Source organism: Cuculus canorus, chromosome 5, assembly GCF_017976375.1.
Source record: "Cuculus canorus isolate bCucCan1 chromosome 5, bCucCan1.pri, whole genome shotgun sequence".
Lineage (NCBI taxonomy): Eukaryota > Metazoa > Chordata > Aves > Cuculiformes > Cuculidae > Cuculus > Cuculus canorus.
The window spans coordinates 24,777,034-24,795,434 of record NC_071405.1 but is presented as its reverse complement, the minus strand read 5'-3'; the positions used below and the strand labels follow the sequence as shown (position 1 = coordinate 24,795,434).

At 38.0% G+C, this 18,401-nt stretch overlaps 1 protein-coding gene across 15 annotated transcripts in view; it reads right to left on the bottom strand.

The window, feature by feature from the left end:
- Nucleotides 1–18,401, bottom strand: part of UNC79 (unc-79 homolog, NALCN channel complex subunit) — a 115,228-nt gene that overhangs the window by 62,307 nt on the left and 34,520 nt on the right. For 13 of the 15 annotated variants that reach the window (XM_054067121.1, XM_054067118.1, XM_054067120.1 and 10 more), the window contains 12 exons: nt 17,298–17,519; nt 16,468–16,695; nt 14,966–15,107; nt 14,477–14,556; nt 14,244–14,392; nt 12,922–13,079; nt 12,400–12,581; nt 10,907–11,108; nt 9,077–9,256; nt 7,979–8,044; nt 2,887–3,173; nt 143–325 (listed from right to left, as the gene is read on the bottom strand). In XM_054067121.1, the coding sequence (XP_053923096.1) occupies nt 143–325; nt 2,887–3,173; nt 7,979–8,044; nt 9,077–9,256; nt 10,907–11,108; nt 12,400–12,581; nt 12,922–13,079; nt 14,244–14,392; nt 14,477–14,556; nt 14,966–15,107; nt 16,468–16,695; nt 17,298–17,519 (2,079 nt within the window). The remainder of the gene's footprint in view (nt 1–142; nt 326–2,886; nt 3,174–7,978; nt 8,045–9,076; nt 9,257–10,906; nt 11,109–12,399; nt 12,582–12,921; nt 13,080–14,243; nt 14,393–14,476; nt 14,557–14,965; nt 15,108–16,467; nt 16,696–17,297; nt 17,520–18,401) is intronic. The other 2 variants (XM_054067122.1, XM_054067130.1) reach the window with 2 other exon arrangements.

Sequence of the window (18,401 nt, the reverse complement as noted above, 5' to 3'; positions counted from 1 at the left end):
GATGTTCAAGTCCAGGTTGGATGGGGCCTTGGGCAGCCTGATCTAGTGGGATGTCCCTGTCCATGGCAGGGGCATTGGAACTAGATGGTCTTCAAGGTCCTTTCCAACCCAAACTATTCTATGATTCTATAAGACGACTCACCTTATAAAGAATGACAAGCAAAGCCTTTAACCACATCTGTCGAATGTGAGGTTTGAGGGACCAGAGGGAGCAACGAGGAGGCTGCTGAAAGTAATGTCTTAGCTGAGGGCAAGTGCAATATTTCAGCACTTGCACCACCAAGGGAAGAAGGTGTTTTCCCAGGTTGATATTATAGTCCATCACCTGAAAAGAATATCAGCACAGGCGTTAGCCACCAAAATCAAATCCACTGCTGTTCAAAAGTAAAATTACTAATGCTTCAATTGTATTAAGTGAAAACAAACCAGACATTTTTAAGGAAGCTTCATTATCAGTTAGAAACTTTCTGCCAGCTTGCCAGCTTCTCATTTTAGCTAGACAGGTAAAATGAAACAAAAGAAGATGTGTTCTGAAAGCCTTTCATTCTGCAGTCTAAATTTTAACATACATTGGCAAGTTCATAAACTATATTATTCTGGGATAGCCTTGTATTATAGCACAAGTTGATCATGCTTCAACAGACAAAACCATACTAGGTATATTCCAAGTTTAACAGATATGATGCAATTGTGGGTTTTGGGAGCAGGGGGTGCATTTTCATTATTTGAGGGTTTTGTATTAACACTGCATTGCCAGTTTTCATTATCTTCTCATCAGGCTTGCAATATTAGCTGTTGCAGGCTTTTAAAACCCTATGTTCTAGAATCAGGTAATGAGAAAAGAATTCCACTCTTCACTATGGCAAAGGTAAGACATGCAAATCCTAAAGGATCCAAGAATAAAGCTAATTAAAGGTGCTGGGTTGGTGTGTGTTCTCACTGCCTTGACACAACTGTGTTTTCAACTCAAGCTGCATTGCTATTTTTCATCATTTCCTCACCAGTCTTGCAGCACATGGCTTTAAATAAAAATAGCTTATGTCCTGAAATCAGCAGCTAAACTTGACCATAACAAGAATCCACAAAGCCTCTGTCTCTGACACTGATCTATACCAGTTGACATGCTCGAAGGTATAACAGCAGGTCAAGCAAGCTCCAACACATCCCCCAAGATCTAACATATCCTGCACTTTCAGCAGACTTAGTGCTTTACCAAGAATGCTGTACATCTAAACAGACACAAACATCAGTTTTATCCATATCACCCATTTCTTTCAGGTCTGTATTTCTTTTTTCAGTTTTGTTCTTATTAGAACAAGGGGATAAGCCTAATTTACAAGGACAGAACTCATCCGTCAGGTTTCCTCCTGAACAAATTGACTGGAAGTGTAAAATTCTCCACTTTGATGTGTCATCTCGAATTTTTGTGCTACATGCATAGAACTAAAGAGATGAATCCCATGTCTATCCATGTAGGGGTAGCTGGTTGAACAGATGATGTGTAATGACCAAATATGGTCCTATCCTGCAATGTCTTGTCCCCTCAGAGTGATACACAGTTATACAGCATGGTTAGGAAAAACTCATCCATACAAGGAAGACAGAGCCCTACGTTACAACATCACATACTGTCTTAAGCTGAGCAGACCCATTTTTTAAGTTGTCACAGGAAGATCTGGAATAAATGATGCTGCAAACATTAAGCAGAGCTCAGTCTAGGATGCTGCACAGAGCCCAGTGCTGCTGGCTTCCCAACTCCAACAGGCTTGTACAACATTGCCACCATGCGGGCCAATACCACACCGACCACAAGCACCAAAACTTCCCCACTTCTGCTGCTGGGGCAAAAAGGCATTTTATGCTATCAAGAATTCCAAATACTCAGATTTTATGATGCAAAATACTAAAACACATTTGATTATTCTTTTTTTTTTTTTTTGAGCCAACCTCAAGCCTGGAATCAAAACCAACAAAACAGCAAGTCAGACCAATTTCAGCCTTCGTGGAGTTGATTGGGGAAAGCAAATAATTATGACCAGAGGAGGGATTGTATCTGAAAGATTTCTTAAGAGCTTCATGCTGAGTTTTCATTCTGTAAACATATCTTCAGACTGCAAATAGCATTTATCTTGCAGCAAAGCAGCCCTACAGCAAAGTAAAAAAAAAATGCCTTGCAATTATAAATTAAAGTATTGATGTTTGATACATGAAGAAAAATCCTGGCTTATTGAAGTTCTCAAACTCCACTTGACACCAGGGAAGTCAGGATTCAACCATGAAGCTTTTCAAATAGAAATGACAATTTGGGCTATCCTGAGACATTTTAAAGGCGGAAGAGGAAAGGCAGAGGCTGATACACAGAGCTGCAGTAAGCAGGACTTCTGAAAATCAGGTCAATTACAATCACTGAAGTTTGGGAATCTGAACTTGGAAAACTTGTAGAAAAATATGGAAGATACCACCCTGTGATCTAAACTGCCACTTCCAGACTCTCAATACAACAGTAACAGCCTGAATCTCCTTTTACATGCTTCAGCTTAAAACTATACAGGTAAAAGACAATGCACACAAAACTGTTATCTCTGTGCCAGTATTTGGAAACTATAAATAAATTAGCATACTTCTGTTTAGCTATGTACTTTTTAACTACAAAGCAAAAACCTACAGAAAGCACTTGATTCAACTACCTGGAGCGTTCTGAGAGTAAAGAACAAGCACAAATCCCTGTTGCCAAATTCTTTCACTAAGTGAAGAGGTATTAAGAGGGTTTAAAGTAGGATTACTGCACTCAGTCATTATTTTGGTAACAAAGGCGTCTGTGCTACCACCATTTCAATAACAGGTAATGAGAAATAGCTGCAAAAAGCACTAAGTGCCATCACCTACTTGTGCTATTCCAGCAATAAAGGCATTGAAACAGGTCGAAACGCGCATTTTTTGTGGTGCAATCATGAAGCATCCTTCCTGCTGATCATAACCAAGCAGGACATACAGATGGCGCTTGACTGTGTTGAAAGCTTTAGCGCTGCTGATGTCTGACTCAGCACTACTCTCATCCTTTGCCATGAACTTCATAAGCACAGTAATCAGCTGGTGGACAGTCTGGTGATCAATCCCAGCATCCTCTGGCAGCAGGTCTTTTATTGTATTATCATTCTCCGGGGAAGGTTGTCCTATTGGCACAAGACAGACATTGGCATAAGACACTGGATAAGACTGCAAATAGGGTACAGAACACACCAGAATTTTATCCAGAGTGCGTTGCTCCGTTTCTGCTCAGTTACACACAGTGAAATCACAGGAGATGGGCATGCATTTCTGAGGGCACTGTTCCTCTGTTGCCTCAGGCTCAGTGGCATATTAACACCTACTGTGTACACTGAACTCTGTTTCTCAGCTTCCCCATGTTTAACCAGTTTCCCATCTCAGTGCATTTCTGCCAAACTGCAAGTTAGTATTCCTTCACATCTATGTCTTAAAGGAGAATCAAATCCCACTGCCACCAAATTCTCATCCGGCATAGTTTTAAATCTTTCCTCAGTAGAAGTTAGTGAATATTAGTCTTTCCCAGTGGAGGATGTACAAAATGGCAAAGGTAGGAGACAGAGAAAATTCTAGCAAATAACGATTAACAAAGAACGAAGACTTACCCTTTTAGCACTTAATCCATATTACCCTCCAATAACTTGGGCCAAAATGTAGGCACTATAATTGATTAGGTTTTGGGACACTATGTATTACATCAAAACTTTGATGACTTTTTCCCACAGAAGCCACTAAGACTTGATTTTATAAACATCAAATGGAAATAATATTTGCATGGGAACATGATCATGTGAAAGATGAGAGGCTACTTAAAAAGAACAAGGAAGCCTGGGTGCTGGCTATCACTACCAAAGCAAAACAGACATACTGGAAATAACGTTGTAGACTGAGCAGTTACTTTTAAGATCATTTATCATTATCAGAATTCTCTAGTAACTGCCTTTGGAGTTACCTTCTTCCATTTCAAGTTGTTTGTAAGGGATTTTTTTAGAGCTTAGGAGTTCCTAAAGATTTACATTACACCAACACTAGAAAATGAAAAGCAGCAGCTATTTCACACATCAGTATATCAAATTCTTTTTATTAAATAATTCTCAACAAATGCATGGTTAAAGCACAGCAAGATATATTATTCCAATGTGTACTATTTTAAAACAGTAAATTTAAATACTTCTTATTTAAATTTAAATACTTCTGTATAAATAAAATGCATTATACATACATTACATGCAAAATAAATACAGGTAATTTCTACTAGATAGTCAATAAAAGGGACAAAAACTTATCTTTTGGCAGCACCAAAAGGAGCCAATACTTGAAAATTAAGTTTTTATTAAACTATTAATTTTATTTCATTCATTAAACAGTAAAATTGTTAACAATTAAAATTAGTTGTTAGTAAATTGTTCTGATATATTTTCTGATCCATGGTCAAAAATCTGTCCAATAGCGAATAACGGAGATAAAGAAAGCTGGTATGAAGCAGAATAATAAAATCATCTACCTGTTTTCATTTCAAGGATAAATCCTTTCAACTATTGGAAATAGCCCTTACGACTCCAAGAACAGTTAAAGTTGAAGTTTGCAGCGCAGACCCTACAACCAAGTTTAGCTTAAAGTATAATCTTCTAATTGCTCCTGTGTGTCTGTGTTAGGGTTACTTGTCAGCAACTAATATCCATTTAGTCTGTTAAAGTTACTTACATGTCTCAGGGTTTATGTAAATTCACAGCTACATATTTATAGCAAATACTAAACATTATTTTACTATTTGAATATTCTCAATATATATATTCTCAATGTAATATGCTACTCTGGCAAGGGATTCCTTTGCTGGTACAACTGCATCTATTTTACATTCTTCACCAGCAAAACTGCAGTGTCTGTCATTTTTTTAAATAATTTTAAATATTTTACATTTCATTGGTGGGTGAGCAAAGGGTTTTGTCTGATTGGTTGTTTTTCTGAGCATGGGAGAAGACTGCTATTTCTATGAGAGCTGACAATGAAAACTAGGAGGGAAAACTATCAGAATTGCTTCTATTAAGAGTAAAACTTTACTGGTCTCATTCTGATAAAAAGAAATAATGAACTTCATATTCTAGAATATATTTTATTCCAAAGATTTTTCACTGGGATTTTTTATTTACAGAAATCTTCCTTCAAAATGACCAAGATCTGCAGATGCAAAAAAGAAAACAATAAATTCTGAAATAATTAGTATGAGAAATACAGCTAGTTCTATTTTCAGAGGAACATTAAAAAATACAGTAACTAACTTTAGCTTTGTGGACATCAGCTAAGAAACAATCTTTCCACGTTTTATACTTAGATTAAAATTTTCCATTACAATGTATCAAAAAGACACCATTTTCATAAAGATGGTATAAGATTCTTTTCTTCAGCCCTACTTATTTTTATCTGTTACATGTTATGAGATTTTCCATGAAACAAAGAAGGATAGAATATGGAATGAGTCAAAGGACTGTGGGGCTTTAAATAGAAGCCAATGAGTAATTATTTGAAAAGATTAACCCATTTTATTTTCACTTGCTGAACAACGTAATTTAGAAGTGTGGTGATAAAATGGTCAATTTTGCCTTGAGTGTGTAATACTAACACCAATTAACAGACAGTTTCCAGGACTTTTCCTGACATTTTACTTTCCAGATATATTATTACAGTTTCTGAGGCATTGAAATATTGTTTCTCGTATTTTACCATCACTGAAAACTACAGCAGGACACAGTGAACAGAACTTCACCCCGAGAAGTTTGTTATAGCTCTCCTACGGATGAAGTCGATGGAATGTCTATCACCCCCTGCTTTCCTCTAATGCAGGAACCTGAGATGAACCAGCAATGGAAAACTACAGAAACCCTTCGATCCTGTTTGCCACTAGACTTTCAGAGTCCAGAAAACCTTCCTTTGTTGGCTAAAATGGGTCTTACCTTATATCAAGCTTGAACTAAACTTTCACTTCATTGACTTAATACAGTTAATGAAGCTGGTCAGATTCAAGCTAAGAATGCAAAACCAAGGCAACCCTATCTTTACAGTGGCTATGGTGGGTTTTAGCCCTCAAGATGTGTGCGCATATATACAACGCATGTGCATTTGTGCGTGCCTACATACAAGGTATATACATACACACATAGACGTCCCCCAGGAAAATCTTCTAACACCACCAAGCATACAGCCTGTCCGTTAATATACAGCCACCATTCCTAAATTTAATCAAGCCTTTTGCCCACAGGTTCACCTCTTTATTCATGTGTCCTTTATCATCAGACTCCTTTACCTTCAAACTACTTTAAGGTATATCACAATATAACATAAAACATCAAATCACAATTATATCATGCTTCATCCCAACTGTGATCCCTGTGCCTAACAAACTCAACAAGTAACTCTCCAGGATATTGTAGAGGATAGATGAACAAATACATGACCCTGGTGTTTAATCCACACAGAACACACATTGAATTCAGTTTACATTTGAACTGTGCAAGCATTACAGTTCTAGATCAAGAAAGAATGGATGAGCACGAAGACTGCCTCATTCATTTCGTACATATAAAATAAATGTTTTTCTACAGCAGATGTATGGCCTGTGTTTAGGAGTCAGTGTCTTAGACAAGCCTGATAGATCAGCATTGCCAACAAAAAGTGTTAGAAACTATGAGTCAAACCTTAATAAAAACCTATTTTACAGAAAATTAAGATTTTAGAAAGCAATAAATACTGTGCAGGAGAGGGACAGTCATTTGTCTCCTAGTTTCCAAAAAATCATATTATCAGATTTTTCCTCTTAACAGTGGTACTAGCTACATGCTTTTTTTTATATAAATTTTTAGTGGAACCTGAATTTGCAGCTTAAGTGATTAATCACCTGAGCCTGGAAAGGGAAGCTTTGAAGTACCAAAATGTATCTAACAAAATCACAGTGACTAACAATGCCTACTGTGAGACTGACACTTCTTATGCAACAAGTTTCTCTAAGCCCAGTATATAGTAGGTAGAAGGTGACATTAAATGAAAATCATTCAGCGACACATTTGTTCACCGCACCATTATTTCACTCATTCCTTATATGCACACTGTCACTGGCTCATAAATGTCCTATAAGGAACCAGTTGATTCCCAGCTCTGACTGGGTGAGTAAATTAGGGCTATATACTGTTAATTCAGAAACTTTCCTAGTCCATTTCACAGCTTAGTCAGCTGGCAAGGTTTTTTCCTTCCAGCTGATCAATCAGTAAGCTGATCTGTTCTAATTCTGAATTTGTGCCTGTTGGAAATACTGCAGTCTAGAAAAAGGACTAGGAAAAGATCTGTGTCTGAGATTTTTTTACTTCTGAATCGTCAGTCTACATCTACACAGGACGCAGAGCAAGAACTGTCAGTATTTACAATTACTTAGCTATTACTTGAATGCTACTGAAAGCTATTCTACAAACGCCTGAGAGAAGTGTGACATCTTCACAAAATGTCAGTAAGTTTAATATAAGGGACTTAAGATGTTTATAAACATACAGAGGAGATAGGTGTAATTTACAATACACACAGTCAAAAGCATTCTGTCTCCTTTCTCTAAAGCCTGAAGGTCAGAGATGAGGCTGGACATACGTGACCCGTGTGGCCAGTCCCTAAAGATTTACATTTTCCTGTGGGCAACGGAACACAGAAGGGTAAAGCACTGCTAGCATAGCTGACTGCCTCTAGATAACCTCCTCCTGTATTATTTACAACTAGGGATGGTTTTCAGTACAGATCAAGAGCAGAACTTCAATTTACACCTTTCGGAACCATGCTGAGACATGATTCACTGTGTTCTTTCCCAGCATAAGTTTATCTCATGAGTCAGCAGGAAAGCTAGCACTAATATCTTCCTTTTGCTGCTCTGTCAATGCACTCCCCTCGTCAAACCCACCTGGTGTTTGCTCTGGTGTTCCTCCAAGTGCTGGAGCAGATTGCTCATGTCTGGTCAAGCTCACAGCTTTAAAAAAGAAAGCAAACACAAGAACAATTCTGTTTAAAAAGGCAGTACTCACATGTTCTACTTCAGCATATATTCAGTGCTAGCATATTTATTTTCATTTACTAATGTACTGTTGTCAGGCAGTGAGTGAAACCCTTTGAAACATGCCACTTCTGTGCCCTACAGACTTTGTGCGCTGTGTTCTATAACTCTAGTTTTCTCCATCATTTGGTTTTGCTGGTACAAAAGTCACCACAGGAGCACCTATGCAGGATTAGAAATTGATCAGAAAGGATTACCTAAGAGTCCCAAAATATGGTGGGGGAGGTTTTGGAGAAAATAAATTATCTTTTTATTTAACAGTACATCAGCACCCAGATTTGAACATTTTATCAGTTACTATTATACGGAAAGGAGCAATGTGAGAGATCCAATTTGAATATAAAGACTAATCTGTATTTGTACAATTCTCTAAATGAGAATGATTAAGCTTTGTTTCTGCTTGGAAAGATACCTGTATGGTGATCCATACAGGCCAACAGATTTCCAGCACCTAGGTCCTCCTAGAGAAGATTGCAGGAAGGATATGTCACGTGGACATTGTTTTCTTAACAAAGGAATACTGTTAATGTCTCAAGAGAGCTATTAGTTGTTTTTAAGATGTCTAACATATGCTTTATATGCTGATCAATAATTACAATTAATACATAAAATAGTAGTAGAGGAATTTTTCTGTAAACGCTGTATGTATTTTAGAGAAAACTACTGTGTATTAGCCATAAATAAAAATTAAGATCTATCCACAAACTACTCTTGAAGCATTTTGTTCTGGCATTTTAAACAAACACAGCATAGACATAATGTTTGTCTATGTTCTATGTCAAACTCAATAAATTGTCCTTATCTGAATAATACCCAAATCAGTCAGAAACCTAAACTTGCTATCCCAATTGGATAAATATTGACAATTCTGATATGTACCCAGCAAGAGGATACAATCCTAAGGGAGAAGATACAGGCGTGTCACAAAAATATAAATAGATACTCAACGAATTTTGGTGGTTAAGGTTTCTGGAAGGGAGAGCGCTCTCTTTGACTCCACTGGTCCCTTCACACTGTCCCTCAGGGAACGCACACTCTTCTGACGATTACGTGCGAAACGAGCCCTCTTGATCTTCCACATTGCTGCATCACTGAGGTTGGCGACATTTGTCCGGACAGCAGTGATAGCTTTGCAAATGCAATTGACCAAGTTAGGATTCATTCCACAGCATGGTGAGGCCCTAATGCTGCCAAGTGCCAAACGCAGCTGGGCCCCAGATCCCATTCAAGTAAAGAAAGCTTCACATGGGCTCGTGGGGTCCATCTGCAAGGTACTCATTTGCATGCTCTCATTCTGAAATCCCTAAAATCCCAAATGGCATAACTATGATTAAAAAAATATGCTGTTACTTCTTCCTGTAGAGATGGGACAATAACAGTTTCTTGAAACCAAAACCTGAATTTCAGGCTAAGGGAATATGAGTGCCCTCTACTTAAAATGGCAGAAATCTCACAAGTATGGTTCATATTTAGTGCCCTTGTACCCTAATGTGGCCTCTAGTTTTGCCTCACTGACCTCTTTCCTACCTACATCTATCATCCTGATCTGAATAGCGCCTCCAAAAATCTGTGAGTGTGATTATGAATTCAGAGTGGCGTTACCAGCAGTATCACTGCATGTCTTAATGGAGTCACCAATATTTTTCTGTACTCAACACTATAGTGCATTCAAACCCTTTGAGTTTAATTATCCCAGTGATTAAAGCTGGTGAGCCCATCCTTTGTACCACTTAGTGTTTGAAAAGGCAAGGAGAAATTTTAAAAAGAAACGTGAAAAATAGCTTCTGTATTATTTTAAATTTTAGATCACTCCCAAATATTCACATTTAAAGATATGACCCTACATATACAGCCAGAGCTGCTAGATGCTAGTGCTGAGATTCTCTCCTCAGGCCACAGCAGAGGCTCCCAGCTTTGGGTAAACTACTCACATAAGGAGAAGAAAATATGTTTGCAGTTCCACCCATGTCCTTACATGGATGCAACAGCAGCAGCACCTGGGCTCAGGCACTGGGCTCCATAAAAGCATAGGAAGAGATATCAGGCTGTTGAGGGAGCACATGCTGTCCGAACAGCTGTCCCCACTTCCTCCAAACAAGTCAGATGGAAACAGATCTGCCTTGTGGACCACCACTTGAGTAAAGAAGTTCTCAATTATTCAGTATGTTAAACAACCACGCACAAATTATTTTTCGGCCTCCTCAGTGAATGGAAGGAGACATGGTATCTCCTCAACAAATCTAGTATGAACAGGACAAACATATACAAACATTTGTCACTGCAGGAATTGTTAACTGAGCACCAGCTCTTAGATCCCATGTATGTCTTGTGGTGTGCCCTATACAATTGTTTGGTTTTCAAGGGTTATATGGCTTCTAGAACCATATAAGACTTCTTTGTACAGACCACAGGGTGCTTTGCAGCATGACCTAGGCCTTTGAGAATAGCGATGTTGATAGCATAAGAACATCTGAAAAAGGACAAGTGTATTAATGCAGGTAGCATCTGATCATAGAACCAGGCTGCATTTCAACCAAGGCTGGTGATCACATCCTAGTGAGAGTAAAACATGGTGTCCACAGGTGCAACAGAATATAGCCTATTGTCCATTTGGGCAGGCAAAAATATTCACTTCAAATTATTCTCTTTTGGCCTGAAAGATTAGTTAATTACAGAGAACTTATATAGGTGAGACCTACATTCCTCTCAGACACTTGCAGGCAGCTGAAATTCCAGAATCTGATAAAAGGTAATCAGATTGATTTGGACTCTGCTTACTTGTTGGGAAAGGGAATTCTTTGTTGCAGTCCAGATGAAGCTGTGCTTCCAGAGACAGGGTCTCAAAGCGATTCACAAAGAACTCCCAGCTCAAAGCTGGAATATCCGCTTTTAGAAAATGAAGTAGCAAAAGCTTACTAAGAATTGTGGGCCTGTCCTTGACAACTGTGTCAAACTGGAAATCAAGGCAGAGGCAGAGACCCTATAGAGCAGAAAAAAAGTAAAAAACAACAGAGAACTGAGATGTGAAAACTTTAAGCATTTTTTAAATTAAAGGGAGGTCAAAGCTCACAACTTCTCCTGTTAATTAGTACAGGATAAAGGTTTATCTCCTTTTTCCTATTAAGTCCTTAAAATCAGAACTAACGTTACTGACATCAAAAGAAAAATAAGGTAAGCAAGGAGATAAATGAACATCATATATAGAATGTAGAGTCTTATTTTGAGAAATACAAAAGTACAGGCAAAGTTCTGTCCAACCGTACATTTAGCACACAATATCAATGTAATCCTTGCACACACCCCTACCTGAGAAAAAGCTTATACTTAGGCAACTCATTTACAAAAAGAATGAATCGCCAAGCCCAGACAAAGGAATAAAGATGATGTGGTTTACTGTATCAGAAACACTTTGCCTGAAAATGCTTTTGTATTTTATTTGCACTAGAATTTTGGGGGTAGTGTCAAGAGTTATGTTTCAGCAGAAAATCCACACATTAAATATGAAAGTGCAGTACTGGTAACAGTGCAGTGAACTCAGTGAAATCAAGCTCTCTGGAAACCATTTTGAAAAGGTACTATATAGAATACAACTAGCGATTATTAACAGCTTTTTATAGGCAGTAACACTGAACTTCTTAAAACACATATTCAATCTATGCTCCAGAGAACGAGAACTGAATTGTTTATTACAAGATTTTTTTCCTTATCTTGCTTGTATACATACATAGGCTCTGATCAACTTTCATATCTGTTTAGTTTTCACCATGAGAATTCTGATTGGCATAGTTGCTCGCATGCTTAAAATTACATGCCCAAGTAAATCTTGAAAAGATCAAGACCATGTTTGGTGTTGCTTAAATATTTTTTCTCACTGTCAGCTCAGCAGGTTTTCAAAAGACTTACAAACTTATTTTTAATTAAATTGAAAAATGTAAATAAATTTTAAAATAATAAAAAAAATTTACAGCTTTCTACAATAGTAGTTTAAATACAACAGTAACCTTTTGCTGTCAAAGTTTTTACAGTTGGACTCAATGATCTTTAAGGTCTCTTCTATACTAAATGATTCTGTGCTATGATTCTAAGCTGGGGCAGTATCATCTCCCTTATTTATTTTGTACATATGCCGATTAAGATCCATAAGGCTTGCCTAAAGAGCTATTAGCAGTGACCATGATGCTGTACGCCTGAACCACTTTGAACCATATTTTTTTCAATCCAGAAAATCCAGATTCCTGTTGGAATTACTTTTTCCCATATAAGGAACCTACCTGTAAAGCCGGCCTCTTTATGGTGTCAAGTAAAAGCCCAGCTCTTGTAGCTACTGCTGGGTTGACATCTTCCACAGCAGTCAGGAAGCAGCAGAATGCATGAGCCAAAGAGTACTTCAGTAGGTGGTTTTTTGTCACAGAGTGAATATCCAAAAATCTACACAACACTGCTACCTTCTCCACTGTAGCAGCCATGCCCCCAGACAAAGAAAATATGCATATTAATTTAGGCAATGTCCTGATTAATGTATCTCTCTAATATATAGAAATATGCACATCTGAGAAAGCAACAACAAAAATGGCTGACACGTGTTGAAATTTCACTTTGCTTATCCAAAATGTCTCATGTTCTCCTTTATTTTACTGCATTGCTGTGTTAGCTTTGCACCAGGCTATCTCCAAAACTCCCAAAAGCAGCAAAAAGATAATCATCTATTATAGGTTTCCTCAGTTACAGCAGAGAAAGCTCTACCTCTCCAGTGAAGCAACAAAGAGCAAATACTGTACATTATTCAGGCTTACCTGCTTCAAATCTTATCTTCCAATCTTTGCTGTTGAAATTGTTGTTTATGACTGTCCAGAAAATGTCAGCTCCATGGGGAAGCGAAAGTGCATGAAGAAGAAGTGGGACTGCCAGGGAAGAAAGCTGAGAGAACTCAGACTTCACAACTCCCCACAAGCTGGAAAGACCAAAAAGAGCACGTCTGCTTACAAAAACACTTCCTTGACATAACTTCTTCTAAATGCCTACACTGTATTGTTGGTGAGAAGGCACTTCTCACTAAAATCTCTGAGCCATCCTGGGTATTTATATGATTACTACAGAGTTGCTGGTAGGCAAACAGAGCCACCTGTAAATCTTCAACTACAGCAGTTTTTCTTGAAAATTCAGGTTTAAATATGCATTACATTGAAACACTTCAGATAGGACAGTTTGCCTAATTCAAGGCACAACTGCTATGGAATATAACCTATACTAAGAATTAGCAGTTTCAGCACAACGAGCTTCAGTGCTCAAGCCACATGAACTGTCCTGACACCACCAATCACACACACCTACGAATCACTAAGACGTCAGGTGTTTGCAGTTCGCTGGTACTTGGATTCAGGACTCTACTCTGTTAAAACCCTTCAATCTCAGGTGATGCTCAACAAAATTGATATAAGGCCACTTTAGGCACTGATGAACACTATTTCAGAACATCATATGCTAAAGTTCCTTTCTCCAAAGAATCTTAAAATGCACAGATTTCAACCCGATTCACTCTGATTCCAAATGAAAAAACCTTCCCTTACCTCCTAAAAACAAGGTGCAATACTGTTGTTCTCTGAGTTTTAATGCTAAAGCTCTATAAACTGTATGCTTTCCTTTATCATCAACCTTTATTTTATTTTGTAGTCAAAGAAGAAACCTCTGTCTCAGAAAATGCTATTATTCAATACAAGAAACTCTGACTCACTACAAAATAAGCAGTGCATGACAGAGCAGCTCTGATGGACAGTGCACGGTACATTGGTTCCATTTGCAACTTCTTAATTAGCCTGCACATTTCTACATTTCCCTAACATCTTTTGTTAATTTTCACAGAATCACAGAATCACAAGGTTGGAAAGGACCCATTGGATCATCGAGTCCAACCATATTTTTTTTATGGTTAATGTTAATATTAATTAAATTAATTAATAATTACATATTAATTAAAATTAATTAATAATTACATATTAATTAAAAACCATAATTAATATGGTTTTTCCATATTAAACCTGCAAATTCTTTGTTGCCAACAACATACGTATAGTTGAACCAACAAAGCATGAACACAAAATGTGCAATAAAAAGCTACCTTGCAATCAGCATGTGATCCTGAATGTAGGCGAGAAACTGTGGATGGTCCTTTCTTGCTATATACAGGCATTCCCCATGAAGACATAGGATCTTCAGACAGTTCAGCATGTTAAAAAGGATGTCTGGTTCTTCAAACCTTGACATTTCCTATGGAAGCAGACATACTACTCTCAACACAATGATACCACTTAACCAAAACTTCAAATTAAACAAACAAGTAATCAATGTTACCTGCAATATAGTGTATATGAGCTTCAATGTAACTGGAAGTTGCTGATAACAAAATTTTCTTTCTGTGTCATTCTTTATTGCTGTTAAAAATGGAAGTTACATAAAACATTATTAAAGTTTTCATCTGTAAATTCAAAATTAAACTAAAGAATGTCAGTGATGAGAGATAAATCAATTCTAGCCACAGTAACGCTACAATCAGTATAAGTTACAACAGCACTGAATTTGGCATGTAACGTTTTTGCTACTTTATATATTCAAAAAGCCAAGATTTCTTCTTACACTTTTTTGAGAGACAGTCACACTTACTATCAACGTAAATACAGTCTTCCTATTTTATTAATAAGTTGGAAGAATTAACTGCATGAGTAAAAAGTGACTGTGCACTGTTGGATATCAAGACTGCTTCAGAATCTTGGGTTCTATATGAGTAGAAGCGTCACATCTAAAGCCTTACTGAAATATTGAACCTTCTCACCCACCACCTACCAGCATTTTCTGTGGTCTCTGTGTGATTTCCTGGGTTTTCTCCATGTTTTGGTGCCGATTTGTCTTCCTCTTCTCCTTCAGTTCCTATAATAAACTCCGGTCTAGTATACAGAAGACTGTCCTCGAGGTTATCTGTGGGCTCCTTTAAGAGTATAAGTGAAATTCACTTCTTGATGTTATCTAAATACACAAGACCATATGCTGCTTTTTAAGTTACATTCAGTGTGATAAGCTGAGCTCAAACGAGGCACTGTCTAGTCTCATGTACATCCATGCATTCAAATCACTTGTATATCTAAAAACATGGATTTAAGCGATGCCACTTAACAGAAACTGCATATTCATACTGAAGCTGAAGTGAATCTAGTCACAGGGCCACAGTTTCACCAAACTTGTCATCCTTGCCTCAGAGGAGTAACAGACAGGAGTAGGGCCTCTTTCCTAAGCCACTGTAGAGTTAGAGGCTTAGAGGCAGGAGCTACACTGAAAAAAGGGCCACGCTGGAGTTACTTTTGCCTGTGGCCAGATCCGAGGATTACAGGTTGCTATTGGGACCTTCACATTATAAATCACAAGGTGGATTCTAGGAATGGTACCAAGCTCCAGCACTCAAAAGACTTCACCATTTGCCACCTTTCAGTTGAGGTGAGAATCTGAACTGAAAGGGCACAAGATGATTTTTCTAGCACAAGTTACTGACACCACATGTGCAATACCTACTATTAGTAAACACATCCAAATGTAATTCTGAAATTCTGAAAACATCAAAAGGCATCACTATGCCAATCACTGAAACCACTTAGTAAAAAATTACTAAGAAACATCTTGCCACTACCACACCACAGCAAATGCGCACTCCAAGTAAGTGCAACAATGCTGTCTTCTGAACTATTGGATGGAACAGTTAAATATAACAGACATACAGTTTAAAATAAACTCATCATGTTACAGGTAATGCTTCAATTCTTCTGCAAAGCTACAGAGGACTTTAATGATGACTAGCAATTAGAGAGTACATATCTGTGTCTGATAAAGTTGGATACTCAACCTGATGTATATTCTGTTCCTCAAACAGCGCTCAACATTTTCAAAAATGAAGCACCAACTAAGGCTTGCCCACTTGACAACTGATTCACTCAAAATCATTAACCATTTCAAAATATCCACTCTTAGCTTTTAAAAGAAGATGAAGAACACTAAGTATTAACATTTCACATTTTATTTAAAACACAGTATCATAGGAAAGTCCTTCCAAAATGAAACAGCACTCCAGTGTTGATGGGGAAAGAGTTCATACTGGATGAATATTGTCATATTCCCTGGGTTCTTTGAATCAATTCAAACTTGGGAAATTTTACAATTCAATGGCATTTTGCTTTAACCTGCCAAATCCTCCCTGCCAAAGGTCAGGGCAGCTTTGCGCCCCTGCGCACAATGTAATGAGAAAAATGAAGAACAGTTTCAACACACTGATAATACAGGCCCTTTGTTGCTATACTTACCACGAGTCTTATTTCTTCTTTCGGAGCAAGCTGTTCCAACAGCTCAAACCCCAGCTGGTAACACAGAATGCTGGACTGACACAGACCACATTCAACTGCTTTTTCATCTTTCTGACAGGTGTGAGAACCACCCCAGGGCGCCTGGAACACATTGTTTATGATGGATATTATATCTTTTGAAATGGTGTTCTCTAACCCCAAAGTGACACCATCATCCTGGAGTTCCATCTAAAAGAACAAAAAGAGTAAGGATTTATTATTTATTTAAAAGTCAGAGCACTAATTATTCTGCCTAGTCCTACATTTCTGCCAGTGTATATTACAGTACTGAGAAGATTTTGAGATAAAAGGGAACTCACAATTTTAAACTGCCAGTGGTGTTGAGAGCCAAGGTCACACAGCTAGAGTAAGATTGTGAAGTTGACAGTTTCAAGCACAGGATCTGTGAATTTTACCTGGAGACATTTACCCAAAACATTTGGTCTTTGATTCACAATGTATAAATTTAGCTATTCAAAATTCAGGCATCTTAGCTAAGCATATCAAGAAGCCTCTGCTTCTAGTCTGTAGAAATAAACACATCTCCAAGGAGAAGTTCCTTTCACTTGTCTGAGCTATCTAACATGAATATGGAATGTTCACTGACCATGAACCTGTAACTCCTACATGGGCAAAGGCAAACGATAGCTATAGATTTAAATATTTTATACTTCACGTCAATCCCAGAGGAGAAAAAGACTCCATACAAGATTAAAGGAGAGCCAAAAGTTACTCAGGTCACTAAAGAAATTCAGTGTCTTCTCAATGTGAGTGTTTATTTCTGTAAATACCTGCTTCAAGATGAGATCAAACATCAGAATGAAGCAATTGAGATTCATCTCATCATCTTCACAGTCAAAATCAATTGTCTTTCCATTGGGGTGTCCAAAGTTCTTGAAAGGGCTGTGAAAAGGACTACGTATTGGACTCCGAAATGGGCTCTGGAAGGGGCTTGGGAAAGGACTCAGCATGTTGTGCTGAACTCTGCGCCCAGGGTCAGAAGCCACGCTTACCTGAAAATATAAAGAATCATCATGTCCAAATTACGTTAAAGTATTTAAAGCAATCCTATTCTAGATGAAAATGCAGAAAATGGTAAGAACTTTGACAGCCTAACTATTCCCTCTCTAGTGCTTTTGCAAGATCTACACATGTCGCTTAACGCCATTAAATGATAAAATATCACAGAAAGACAGGAATCATATTCTGCACAGAGCCTCTTAAGGTAAGGGGCTGGCACCTATTATGTTATTTCTGGTAAGGAGGAATTTTAACATCACAAACCAAACAGAAAATCAGTGCAGGCAGTAAAGTGGCCATCAGGTTACAATGATGTGACCCAGGGACACAAACACAATAGCAGGAGGCTAAGAAAGCAGGCTATCTCAAGAAAACAATGTAACTAAGGTTATGCCATGGACACAGGTAGATGAAATTGAACTAGACACAACAGCAACAAGGTATGCATGTCTGCATTGATTTATGTCTGCATCAGAGTAGGGCACCTAAAACACACCGAGAACCTCTAAGTGTTGCAGAGATACACAGTTAGATGGCACATGAGGTCTATTTTTAGGCCAAGTGTGGTCTAAACAACCAGACATAAAATTTGTCTGGTTTTTCTCCTTAGTTTAGAAGCAGTCATGGGCTAGCTGTGGGAGCGCTCTCTGCTGATCTACATCAGAAGACAGGCATGCCACACGTAAGGAATAGTGAACTGCCTAGATGCTGCAGTTCCTCAAATCTAAAGCTATGATCTTTCAAACACTCTTGTTCCTGCTGTCCTTGAAATGCTTCATCCAGGGACTACTGGGAAGTTAGTCACACCAGTTCAAGTTTGTGTAGTGCCTACAGATTTGTACATGTTTTCTTCCAGATCGTAAGTCTCTGACAGA